This window comes from Bidens hawaiensis, unplaced genomic scaffold, assembly GCF_021521415.1.
Source record: "Bidens hawaiensis isolate Kalapana, Puna unplaced genomic scaffold, B.hawaiensis_p1.1 tig00006390_1, whole genome shotgun sequence".
Classification (NCBI taxonomy): domain Eukaryota; kingdom Viridiplantae; phylum Streptophyta; class Magnoliopsida; order Asterales; family Asteraceae; genus Bidens; species Bidens hawaiensis.
Window position 1 is genome coordinate 583,010 of NW_027491431.1, and position 12,221 is coordinate 595,230.

Below are 12,221 nucleotides of genomic sequence, written 5' to 3' on the forward strand. Positions count from 1 at the left end.
CCATGGAACTAATTAAAATGATTTTAGAAACTAAAATCTTACATAAAACATGTTTATACAACTATTTAAACAAACTAGTAAACAAGAGTTTGGCTTCCGGTTTTGAGCTATTTACGGAATAACCGAGGCTAGTCTCTACAAACCCATAACCATGGAACTCAAAATGTAAAATAAAACTAAGATGAGCAGAAGTTAAACAAGTATAACTAGTTTGATAGTTAGATGCGGAAAATATATATAATCAAGGACTACTACGAGTCCTCCATGTAGCTTTGTCTTATGGGCCGGACACTTAACCGACCGAGACCGGAGAAATGCCCACCGAAGGTACAAAGGGTGCTATTATATATATGTTGTATAACATTCTTTAAGTATAAATAAGTGTTAACAAGTTGATTATAATGTAACACTATGGTCAGTTTGACTTTGGAAAGTCAAACTGCCAAAAAAAATATGAAGAACACCTTTGAATGCTTGAGAATTGGAAGAGAAAGAGATGAATGAGCAAGGATTAATAAAGGGGATAGGGGTGTATATATAGAGTGGGTTGAAAGGGTCAAGCATGGGGTGTGATATCAAGGTTTGCATGCAAGAGGGGTCAAGACAAGTCACAAAAAAAAAAAATAAATAAAAAATAAAAAAATGGGCTGCTGGTCTGCTGCTGATCTGCTGCTGGTCAGCACGTCGGTTCGCGTCCGGAAGTTCGTTTTTGATGTATCTTGAGCGTTTTAAGTCCGTTTTCGAATCCGTAAAAGGGGTTTTTCAAATTAGACAAGCGGGAATGTTTTAGTAACATAAAATCCAATATTTTATATATTTGAAATGTTCGGGATATAAATCGGGTCGGTTTACAACATAAAAACAAATACAAAATAAATACAATTTGACCCGAAATCGAGGATTGTCACATTGGTAGCGTCATTGAAGGTGCCAAAGTGACTTAAACGATGCTTACTTTTGAAGCAAAGTATGTTATAACTATGAGATCGTAAACAGATTTGACAAGCAGGATCATGTGGCAAACGACAAAGGCAAATTTGGCCCTGTTCTCAAACCCCAATCCCGCCAATTAAGATAAAACTTTCCCTAGATTTTAGTAGTGTTTTTTTCCTTTTGTATCTAACATGCATTAATGCATTAGAGAGAGACGATAGCATACTTCATAGACTTGTAATATGTGCATAAAGAATAGGAGCAGTAGCAAAGTATCAAATTGTGAGACGACTGAAATTTCTAAATTAATTATACATATAATTTTATAGTATTTAAAATTTGATAAGTTCAGAAAACCCATTAATAAAAGACACCCTCCATCCGGTTACCAATCAAAAATGATTTTCTTTTATTTTCTTGCATAATAATCTATTGGCAATGGTCAATCATATTAAAGATATCCAGATACGTGTATATATAACATGACATAATACAACCAATATAAATATTCACTAAGTTTCAACTTTCAACCTGCTGTTCGGTGAGAAGTAGTTGTTTTGCAGATGTGATATCTCCACAGCATTTGATGCTTCATGAACAGGTCAGTTTACGCAACCTTCATCACCATTTCTTTAAAATATATATATTTATTCAATCTCTTGTTTACCTTTCATTTTCCCAGCTGATTTAACTTCACTTCCAATTCAGCATTTGCATTTGATGCCACCTTTTCATTTATTTTATTTTCTTTTCTTTTGTCACACCAACTCTTAACATTCTCATTTTTAACCATTCATATATGATACATTCATCAAAAGTGATCAAACTTTTCATGCATAATAATGGGAAAACAAGAGTCCAAACAGTTTCATGGGTTCAGGAGTAACTCCATGAAACTGGGTTCGTTTAAGGGTGGTTATGTCGGTAAACAACGACATGTTTGGATCAGAAAACCTTTTTCATCACTTGTTTACACCGTTGCATTGATTGGTTTACTATCTATGTTGGATTCTCTTATCGGCTCCATCTTTGAGCCATCGGTTAATCAAAGTGCTTCCATAATGGCTAAAAATGAGAGTGGTGGTAAAAACGTGGTGCAGATGTATGATCAACTTGCAAGCATGGCTTCTAGTGCTCTTGTGGAGGTTTGATTTCTTGTTTCAACCTTGTATGTTGTTGGATATGCGATTTCTTATTTGTCGTGTGGACATGTTGGGTAGGTTGAAAGTTGAAACGGACCAAGTTGCTCGTGAGCTGCTCAAGATCGGCTCGCTAAGGCTTGTATCTAGCCGAACTTAAGCGAGCTCGAACCTGAGCCTGAGCTTCACTTTGTGAGCTCAAGTTGGCTCGCGAGCCTAGAAATATATATTTATATAAATTTTAATATGTGTAAATTCTGATAAAACAAAAATAAATGATAATCCTTAATTAAATATTATGTTATATAAAAAATAATAGTTAAAAAATTTTTGTTGGCACGCGTATGAGATAGTTAATAATCCAAATCAACTCATTCATAAGTAACTGGACCGGAATTACCATCTCTACTTAGTCTGATTGCAGTTTATATATGTTTCTATGTTCATGAATGCTTCTTCATGTAGAGAGAGCTTAAACAAGACGAATCGAAATTTTGGAAGGAGTCTTATCATCAAGCATCTGCATGGAGTCCTTGTGCAGATAAAAAGGAATCAATAAGAGCCCGGTAAATACTGATTTCACTATGTTTTGGTAATTTGAATACTCTATATTTGGTAAAATTGACCAACATGAGTCAATCTTTGACTTCTTTTGTATAATAAACTATTCATTGTTTGGATTTCATGAATGTGATTAGTGCTAAACGGGTCGTGTTCGTTGGTTTGTGGGTCCAACCCAACACGAACCCGAAACCTTGTCATGGACCAGAACACTATATGAACTCAATGATCGTTTTAGGCATATGAACCAAACACAACACGACATAAACAAGACCCGTTTAACCTGATTTTTTATTTTCATATTATTTATAACTTTAAAATTAAAATTTGTGACAAATTTATATAATACAGCTATGCTTCAGTTATGAAATCTTATGTCTATTTCTCTTTAAAGTTTTAAATTTTGGCATACAATACCCAACCAATATAATTTACGACATAAAAAACATTTTAAAAATAAAATAAATGGATTAAACGGGTCAATCAGGGAACTCATCGGGTTGACACGTAGACAACCCGTTTTGCTAAATGGGTTCGCAGGTTCGAACTGACCCAAACACTTTTATATTAAGCACAAACACGCGAATATCGTGTTAAGTTCATTTTGTGTTCAGTTCTTTTCGTGCCAGAAATCACACCCCTAAATGTGATATTCCATGTATATTAGATTTCAAAAGTGTCACTTTTGGACTTTGACCATGAAAGTCAAACTTGGTTTTTTTTTCAAATGGTTCCCTAAATTTAAACGTATCTTGTTGAGTTGGTTTATATTTATTTGTCAATGTTGCTAGGACAGGAAAACTACAAAGCAACACTGGTTATATATTGGTTAGCGCAAATGGTGGTCTAAATCAACAGCGGGTCGCTGTAAGTACAAGATTATGCATTTTTAAATCTTCTTAAAAACCATTTGAACTCAAACGCATATCAGTATACTTTGAGAATTTGGTTTGTTTATGGCCTTTATTATCATGCATCTATATACAAGAATAAATGTTGCTGCGCGTGTAGGTTTGCAATGCTGTCGCTGTAGCATCATTATTAAACGCAACATTAGTTATTCCAAGATTTCTTTTCAGCAATGTCTGGAAGGATCCAAGGTATGTGGATCTTATTATCTGTTTGATTTTATATATAATGTTTGATAGTTGTGTTTGTGTGATTCAGTCAGTTTGGTGATATTTACCAAGAAGGTTATTTCATGAAAAGTTTGAAGAATGAAATTAATATTGTAAAGGACCTCCCTCCTCATCTGAAATCACTAGATTTCAAAGAAATCGGTAGTTTGGTACATCGTCATTTTTAACTTTTCATTGTTTATCTGTCAATCTCAAAATAACAGATTTTGTAGACCAAAAAAATGAAAATGGAAGATTAAAGAAAGACTGCAAATTCATCATAATTCATAAATGTAAGTATTTCTATGATAATATGATGTTTTTCCTGTTGACTTTTTCAGATAACAGATGCAGATATAAGCAAGGAGGCAAAACCAACAGAATATATTGAAAAAGTACTTCCTATATTATCAAAAAATGGAGTTGTTCATTTCCTTGGATATGGAAACCGGCTTGGTTTTGACCCGTTACCTTTTGAACTTCAGGTTAGAATTTAGAACTACTACTTTTGGCTCAGCTAGTTTACAAAAACAGTAGGCTCGGCTGGTTTATCTAAACGAGCAGCTCGAGTAATCGAGTTTGACTTACTGAGCTGGCTCATATATTTAAAAACAATGATATTTTTTGTATATATAAAAAGAAAAACTATATTATTATTAATGCACATAACTAATAAACCACAAATTGTCAATTTATATATACTGAAATTTGGGTTATACTTTTGGTTACATTTATATATTAAAACTCGAACTTTATTTTTAAACGAGTTGACAAGCAAGCCAATGAGCCAGCTAAAGGAGCCTAGCGCGCCCAACTTCGCTTGGCTCGGTCTCGGCTGATCTACAAACCGAGCAGGCATTGAACGAGCCGATTTCGAGCAAGCTTTGAGCGAGCCACATAACTTTTTGAACAACCCTACTTTCAAAGTATCATCTCACTACTGAGTTTCTTTCTAACTTTAAAACCAACATTTTAACTTTGTTGCATGCATGCAGAGGTTAAGATGCAAATGTAACTACCATGCACTAAAATTTGTGCCCAAAATTCAAGAAACCGCTTCATTGTTGATTAGAAGGATAAGAAAATATGATGGCCCGAGGAACAAGCTAGATAAGCAACTATTAGGAAACTTCATAACCGGTTTTCGGTTAAACGGGCCTGATGTTAATAGAGAACCACTCAAGTATATTGCTCTGCACTTGAGATTTGAAGTTGACATGGTTGCATATTCTCTATGTGAGTTTGGTGGTGGACAAGTTGAGAAAACCGAACTCCAAGCTTACCGAGATGTTCACTTTCCGTTACTCATGCAACGATTGAAACTGTCAAAGTGAGTAGCTTTACTTCGCATTTGTGTTGCGTAGTAAAATGGGCTGGTCGGGTCGGTTTAAGGGTAATTTAAATAATAATATAATTTCAAATGAACTGATTACGAGGTTTTAAGCATTAAAAATAACTATAGGTCACTTTCGACGTATTTAGTTTGCCCATATCAGGCATGTTGACGCTATGCAGAAGCACAAATGTAAGAGAATAACTTTTACTAGTCTTAAACATTCAAACTATTTATCAGCTCTCTTTTGTAGCATAAACCTAAATTTTTCTTGTTGAGCCAAATTTTGGAAAAACAAAAATTTTCGGTCTAAAAGTAATATAGGCATAAATTACTCAAGTTAAAGATTAATGCGTTTTTACAATCAAAAGGGAAATAATCTAAAATTTTGAACTTAAGGATCATTGTTTTATAAAATTGTAGGGCTGTTTCTGCAGAAGAACTAAGGAGGACAGGAAAATGTCCATTAACACCAGAAGAAGCTGCACTAGTTCTAGCTGCTCTTGGTTTCACAAGTGAAACATATATATACCTTGCTGGATCTCAAATCTATGGAGGAAAGTCAAGGATGCAGCCGTTGACTAATTTGTATCCACATGTCGTCACAAAAGAAGACCTTCTCTCCCCATCAGAACTTGCACCATTTAAAAACTTCTCTTCTCAAGTAAATCACTAATCTTTATCATCTTTAAATCGGGTCATTAGTAACATTTCCATCCCTTGACTTTGACTTTGACTTTGACTTTAACTTTGATTTTGACTTTGGTTAATAGCTAGCAGCATTGGACTTTATCACGTGTGCCACATCAGATGTCTTTGGTATAACCGATTCAGGTAGTCAGTTATCTTCACTTGTCTCCGGTTTCCGAACTTACTATGGCGGGGCCCACGCACCGACACTAAGACCAAGCAAGAAGAGACTTGCGGAAATCTTGTCAAAAAGTCAAACTATAAACTGGAAGGAGTTTGAAGCAAGAGTGACAAAGATGATATCGGGAGCACAAAGTGTACGGTTGAGGGGGTGGGGCCAAAGCATTTATAGACAACCGAGATGCCCTGAATGTATGTGTAGGTCCCACTAATCGTTGTTCTAACCAAGAAGCACATAAGAGCGTTCTTTTGTTGTATATTTTTTAGAATTTAAACAATGGATTAGTACGGGTCAAATGGGTCGTGTTGACTCACAAAACTCCATTAAAGAAGTCATTTTTTTTGTATAAAAAGGTATTTAGAAAGTTGCACGCGTTAAAAGAAGACGACTTTGAGTGACTTTCAACCACTTTCCTGTTATGGGCAAGATGGGCAGGTCAGTTTTAGTGTGGGTCAATTGGCTTGAGTTGACCCGCAAAACTCCCATTACAAAAATCATATTTCTAATATAAAGAAGATTATTTAGAAAGTTACATGTGTTGAAAGTAGACGAATTTGAGTGACATTCCTATTACGGGCAAGATGGGCAGTTCAGTTATTACCGATTTGACCCATATAAACTTAATTACAAGAATCATGTTATCTTTATATAAAAACTATTAAAGTTACATGCGTGAGCAGACGACGTTGAACGAATGGGTTGAAATTATCATCTCTAATTAAGCTATAAACAACATTAGACATGCTTACAGCCCGATTAATGTCTCATGAAATAACAACTAACAAAACTTGAGACAAAAAAAATTTACATGAAATAAAGAACACCAAGCTATATCATGATGTCATGAAAAATAATACAACAAACTTTTCTTAGCTGGCCCACCCCCCTCTCATCCTAACCAAAAGGGACTGTATCAGCACAATCTCATTCTTGTAAAATGACAAAACTACCCTTAGCCATTAAACTTTCGGTCTAAAAAACTCATGATGGTGGAAAGAACCTGTCAAGATTGAATGGGAGAGTGTAAAACTCCTCGTTTCGACTATCACCTTTAAACGTTCTAAACTTGGCCCACCACGGCATCCCCCTGTCTTTTGCACTGTCTTTTAGCTCGAGCGTGTTGTCAAGAAACAACGCCACCATTAACCCCACTGTTGGGGATGAGAAGAAGATGGTGTTGAGGAAATCATTGAACTGCATGAAAACATACATGTATAAAGACTAAATTACTCTTCCAGCTTCGTTGTACGTAGTACCATCATGAAAAAACAGGTGTGAAAAGACCAAACTACTCTTCCAGTTTCATGCGTGAAACCACCATGAAAAGACCAAACTACTCTTCCAGTTTCATGCGTGAAACCACCATGAATATTCTTCCAGATGTAAAAAAGACCAAAATATTCTTCCAGTTTCATATGTGAAAAGAGCAAACTACCCCCTTCAATGTCATATGCAAAACCATTATGAAAACACATGTGAAAAGACCAAATTACCCTTCCAGTTTCATACGCAAAAAGACCATGAAAACAGATTTTAAAACACCAAAATACCCTTCCAGTTTCACACGTGAAACCAACATGAAAACAGATGTGAGAGACTAACTTACCCATTCAGCCTTTGTATGTGAAGGACCATGAAGGGCACCAGCTGTGTACTCCCTAAAGTACTCGGGAATTGACAACCCGAGAAAGAAAGAAACACCCACAATAAATAAGTTTCTCATCGAGTTCATATTTGTGAATTGCAAGAACGACAGCCCGACAGAAGCTGACAAACACAAAACAGAAAAAATGAGATCAATTTACACTTTTGTCGCTTTTAATAATAATGTGAAACAAGTCAAAATTCTCACCAACAAGACCAAATAGCACACAGTATACCGCAGCAAAGATTGGGAAAGGTATGGATGCAAATAAAGCTCCAAACTTCCCTGCGGGTTACAAAAAAAGATAATCAAGGAGCGTGAATTCGATAAAGCGAAGGGTTGACTTTTGATGTAGGATGCATTGACTTACCTAAAATCGAGAAGAAGATCATGAAACCGGCTGAGATTTGAATGACTCTTCGGCTACCCACACGAGTGCTTCCTAGAAGACCGACATTTTCTCTGTTTTGTTTCATGGAAATTAATGTTTTACCTCGTTAATGTCTTTGGTTTTTCTTTTTCTTTGTTTCAAACAACATAAATAGTATCATAAACACTTACATGGAAACTGTTGAGCCAGTTGCTGTTCCAAAGAGACCGCTCAAGAGAATGCCAATTCCCTGTGTGATGAAAAATTAATATAAATGTATCCAAGCTTTATGACTTAATAATAAGATTTTTATATGCTTTATAGATATAAAACTAACCTGCCACCCGATGCCACGACTGAGAACATGAGCAGGAGGGGGTGTAGCACTCGCTAGGCGGGCTGCTGCTTTATACGCGCCTGTCGACTATAAAACCAACCATAAATCTTTATCTTACATTCATTTGTGGGGCCCATTGAACGAAACTCAGTTCCAAATATTTTGTATCTTTACCTCAACAAGTGAAACCAGAACTGCAGCCATCATTCCAAAAGCATGCCCTGCTTCAAAAGTCGGTGCACCCCATTGAAGCGGATACGAGATCTTTATCCTGCATCCGGAACGAACCGAACGTTCAGTGAAGCGTTTATGAATCGTCTGCTGGCAAGTTCGTTTATTTAATAAATGAACAAAGATGAACAAAAAGTTTTGTTCATTTAGTTAAACATAGGAACATGAACATATGTCTCATTTGTTCATTTAAATTTTTATATGTCCGTTCCTTTATTTTCATTATAAGTTTTTTTAAGATCATTCACTTATGTTCGTTAATAAATTACGTCATCTTTTTAGGTGCACTACAATTTAGTCTAGCTTTATAACTCTTTAAACCCAACACATAGTTGTTCACAATTACTTTAAATTAGTTTTGGCTCAGTTAATAAGGTTTGTTCTTTACGTTCGTGACCCGTTTGTTTATACTGTTAACAAACGAACAAACGTACACAGGCAAGAAAAGCCCGTTACGTGTACCTGTACGTGTTCGATCGTTTGTTTTGTTAAAGTTTAACGAACGAACACAATATGATCCGTTTGTGTTCATTCAGTTCGCTACAGGTCTAACTCAAACTACAAACCATGGTGCTGATGATATGAGGTCAGCTTTATCAGTTCTACAGTGCATTTGAGTCTGTTCTGGATGATGTTTATACGCGCCACTAGCGGTTAATAAGTGTGCATACGCCCAGATCACTGCAATCGTTAAGAGAAGCGCGAACCGCTCCAATATTGGCAGTTGCTTTGCCTGAAACTGTTTCAGGTACTGTTTCCCAAACCAGAAATTAGATCACATATAAATTAATCTAAATTTAATGTAATTCAGTCAGAGTAAACGATTTATAAGTACCTGAGAGAATGTGACAAAAAGAATTAGCATTGGTATGCCAAATTCAACACATCTTCCAACCTATAAACAATTTGAGTAAAGTAATAAGCTTTTATGTCAAATTCAATAATGGGTTGACTTTCAAAGTCAACTGTTTGAGCCTAGCCTGACTGCCTGAGCCCGAGCCCGAGCACGAGCATCACTAATGGACCTCGGGCTAGCTCGAGAGACTAAACTAACCTACTGTTCATATAATTTTTATTTAATATATTAAATATATATTTTTCATAATAATTAATAATATACATAAAATTATGATAAAAACTAATTTGTTTAATAAACAAGCTACAGTCTTACCTTCACTTTTCAAACTCGAATTGGCTCGTGCGCCCGTTAATTTATAAAACTTCTAGTTAATATATTAAATATATGTTTCTATACACAATATTATTATAAAAGTAAATAAATAATATATATTGTGTTATATTCAAAATTTATAGATAGCCATAGATATATACAATATAAAAATAATTACAAATCTATGTAAACCTAGTTGAATAAATATTGAACAAACCCCTCATGAACCAAGCTCGGCCTCAAGCTCTCGTTAGTTAAACGAGCTCGGCTCATTTACACCCCCTAGTATTGCTTCTTATTAACTTGTGTTAAGAGTTCATACCACTGGAAATCCTCGGTCAAAGAGGCCAAAACCGACCAATGCAATCACGGGAACCATGCCAACCGGGCTAAAGAATCTGCAATGAAAGAAAGTTAAATGAATTTGATTAAAGAAACAGAAACTAAAAGATTGATGCTTTATGAAATTAAATTATTGACCTTGAACATATAGCCCACAGCTGACTGTACCCCAAGATTATCTGCACACTCGATGCCACGATAAGTGCACCTTGTATTGCTCGCATTGTAGCAAGAAATCTCTGCAAGTGCAAAGAAAATTTATCATTACATATTGTGATTCCTCATTATTATTGATAGAAGAAATAACCTTTTCTCATTAATATTGATCAACAGATAGCATTTTCAACTTCAACTAATAACATTGTAGCAAGAAATCTTGCCCGTTTACCCACATAAAACCGAATATAATAAATAAAGTGTTGAACTTATTAGAAACTTGAATACTTTATATACATTTTATACTAAAAATTGTATATGAAAATAATTATAAATACATATAAATAAATAATAAACGAGTCGAGGCAGAAAACTACTCGCTCGATTTCCCATTAGTTAAACGAGCTGACCAAGATTACCAATAGTCCAATACCATATTAAGGTCCACACGAGAAGCACTTAGGTGTGGCCCCTACCCTTGACATGATATGGGGTCTAATTTTTCTTATAGTAGACAAATTTGCAATTGCTGATTGACAAAAGAAAAGATGGTTTTTATAAGGTGGGGCATGCCAAAGGCCCCCCCTTGAAACATGGAGATTATACTTTACCTACTCACAATCTCAAAAAGATTTAATTTCTTTTGTACTAGAAAGCATATTACAAATATCAAAACATCATGTAACAAGTTCATAGATTTATGTTACCATATGATCATCCCCAATGGCTGCAAGAGAAGGGTCATGTATGATTGAAATTATAGGCACCATGAAAGCCCATGATCCGCCAACAACAGCCGGTAATCGGGTACCGAAAAGTGTTTGCAAATATGTATTAATCCCTTGAACAAACAGCAATGTTTGCACCACCCTCACCTTATCACCCTGCAGATATCAATGCACAAGTTGTAAAGCACAGTTATAGATATAGTGTGCAAACTAATGCAGGTTTTGGAAGAAAAAGACTCACAGAAGTACCACCCATCAAAGGTACAAGAAAAGCAGGAATCATGACAGCAGTTCCTAAAGACAAGATGTAATGTTGAAACCCTAAAGCTATGGCTTCCCCTGTTTATCAAGAACACAAGATCCATTGTATTAAGTTCATATTATAATGCTAAAGTGTAATGATTTCATTGATTTTATATGCAAGTTAAGAAATTTTTATACCCATGAGGTATTACAATGCTAAAGTGTAAAGATTTCACTAATTTTATAAAAAAAGTTAACAAATTTACATGCCCATAAAGGATTACAATGCTATAGTGTAAAATTTTCACTAAATTTAGGAAAGAGTCAAGATTTTTGCATACCCATAAAGGATTATAATGCTAAAGTGTAAAGATTTCACTAATTCTATATTATTAAAAAAAAAAAGTTAAGAAATTTACATACTCCATAAGGGATTACAATACTAAAGATTTGACTAATTTTATAAAAAAGTTGAGAAATTACATGAGCCATGAGGGATTACATTGCTAAAGTGTAAAGCTTTCACTAATTTTATACATAAAAAAGGAAAAAGGTTAAGAAATTTGCATACCCCATGAGGGATTTGAGTCAATGCAGTACTCTAAACCCTGAAGTTGATCAGTTGGAAGATGAGCGATTTCCTCTGCTTTTGGAGCTTCTGCCATTGCTCTTTCAAAATCAAGAATCTTTAAGATTCAAGATTCTTTCTTGTTTGGAAAAAAGTTTTAATTTGTTAAAATGAATCAAAACACAAATGCGTTCAAGATTCTTTGATGTTCCAAATGTGTTAAATCAATGGCTGGATACGGATTCAAGATTCTTGGATTCTTACTTGTTACAAAATGAGGTCTTTTGGTGGTGAAAGTGACTAAAAGCACATATAAATGAGACAGATGGATGATTGGATTCTGTGTGTGAAAGAGAATTAGAGGGTGTATGTATGGCCAATGAGACAGAAAGTAAAAAAGAAAAGGTTTAAGGGGGTCAACAATGGTGAAATTGAAGCCCAAAAAGCAAAAGTTGATTGGAGAGTTGCAGAGGGA

The 12,221-nt window shown here is 35.1% G+C and overlaps 2 protein-coding genes across 3 annotated transcripts; one reads left to right on the forward strand and one right to left on the reverse strand.

Moving 5' to 3' along the window:
- Positions 1-1,772: 1,772 nt before the first annotated feature.
- On the forward strand, positions 1,773-6,259 carry LOC143632456 (O-fucosyltransferase 8-like). Its single transcript, XM_077100974.1, has 9 exons — positions 1,773-2,078; positions 2,538-2,638; positions 3,425-3,500; positions 3,645-3,733; positions 3,801-3,921; positions 4,093-4,236; positions 4,747-5,081; positions 5,508-5,748; positions 5,858-6,259. The coding sequence occupies exons 1-9, from the start codon at positions 1,776-1,778 to the stop codon at positions 6,164-6,166; spliced, it is 1,719 nt and encodes a 572-aa protein (XP_076957089.1). The 5' UTR covers positions 1,773-1,775; the 3' UTR covers positions 6,167-6,259.
- A 436-nt stretch (positions 6,260-6,695) lies between these two features.
- On the reverse strand, positions 6,696-11,843 carry LOC143632457 (nucleobase-ascorbate transporter 2-like). 2 transcript variants are annotated; one of them, XM_077100975.1, is made up of 14 exons: positions 11,750-11,843; positions 11,177-11,274; positions 10,915-11,091; positions 10,190-10,290; positions 10,032-10,107; positions 9,374-9,433; positions 9,105-9,289; positions 8,482-8,578; positions 8,308-8,394; positions 8,162-8,220; positions 7,971-8,062; positions 7,808-7,885; positions 7,562-7,722; positions 6,696-7,149 (listed from the first exon to the last, which is right to left on the reverse strand). In XM_077100975.1, the coding sequence occupies exons 1-14, from the start codon at positions 11,841-11,843 to the stop codon at positions 6,937-6,939; spliced, it is 1,578 nt and encodes a 525-aa protein (XP_076957090.1). In that variant the 3' UTR covers positions 6,696-6,936. The 2 variants fall into 2 exon arrangements, 1 of the variants encoding a protein (XP_076957090.1); XR_013153519.1 differs by having other exon boundaries at positions 7,025-7,149; positions 7,415-7,885.
- Between the last annotated feature and the right edge of the window lie 378 nt (positions 11,844-12,221).

Bases quoted from the DNA above. Each gene is read 5' to 3' on its own strand.
- LOC143632456 (XM_077100974.1), top strand. From the start codon at position 1,776: ATGGGAAAACAAGAGTCCAAACAGTTTCATGGGTTCAGGAGTAACTCC. The intron at 2,079-2,537 runs GTTTGATTTCTT...TTCTTCATGTAG, and splicing joins CTTCTAGTGCTCTTGTGGAG to AGAGAGCTTAAACAAGACGA. The intron at 2,639-3,424 runs GTAAATACTGAT...CAATGTTGCTAG, and splicing joins AAGGAATCAATAAGAGCCCG to GACAGGAAAACTACAAAGCA.
- LOC143632457 (XM_077100975.1), bottom strand. From the start codon at position 11,843: ATGGCAGAAGCTCCAAAAGCAGAGGAAATCGCTCATCTTCCAACTGAT. The intron at 8,579-9,104 runs GTTTGTAGTTTG...TTCCGGATGCAG, and splicing joins CTCATATCATCAGCACCATG to GATAAAGATCTCGTATCCGC. The intron at 8,063-8,161 runs GTAAGTGTTTAT...GAAACAAAACAG, and splicing joins ACTGGCTCAACAGTTTCCAT to AGAAAATGTCGGTCTTCTAG.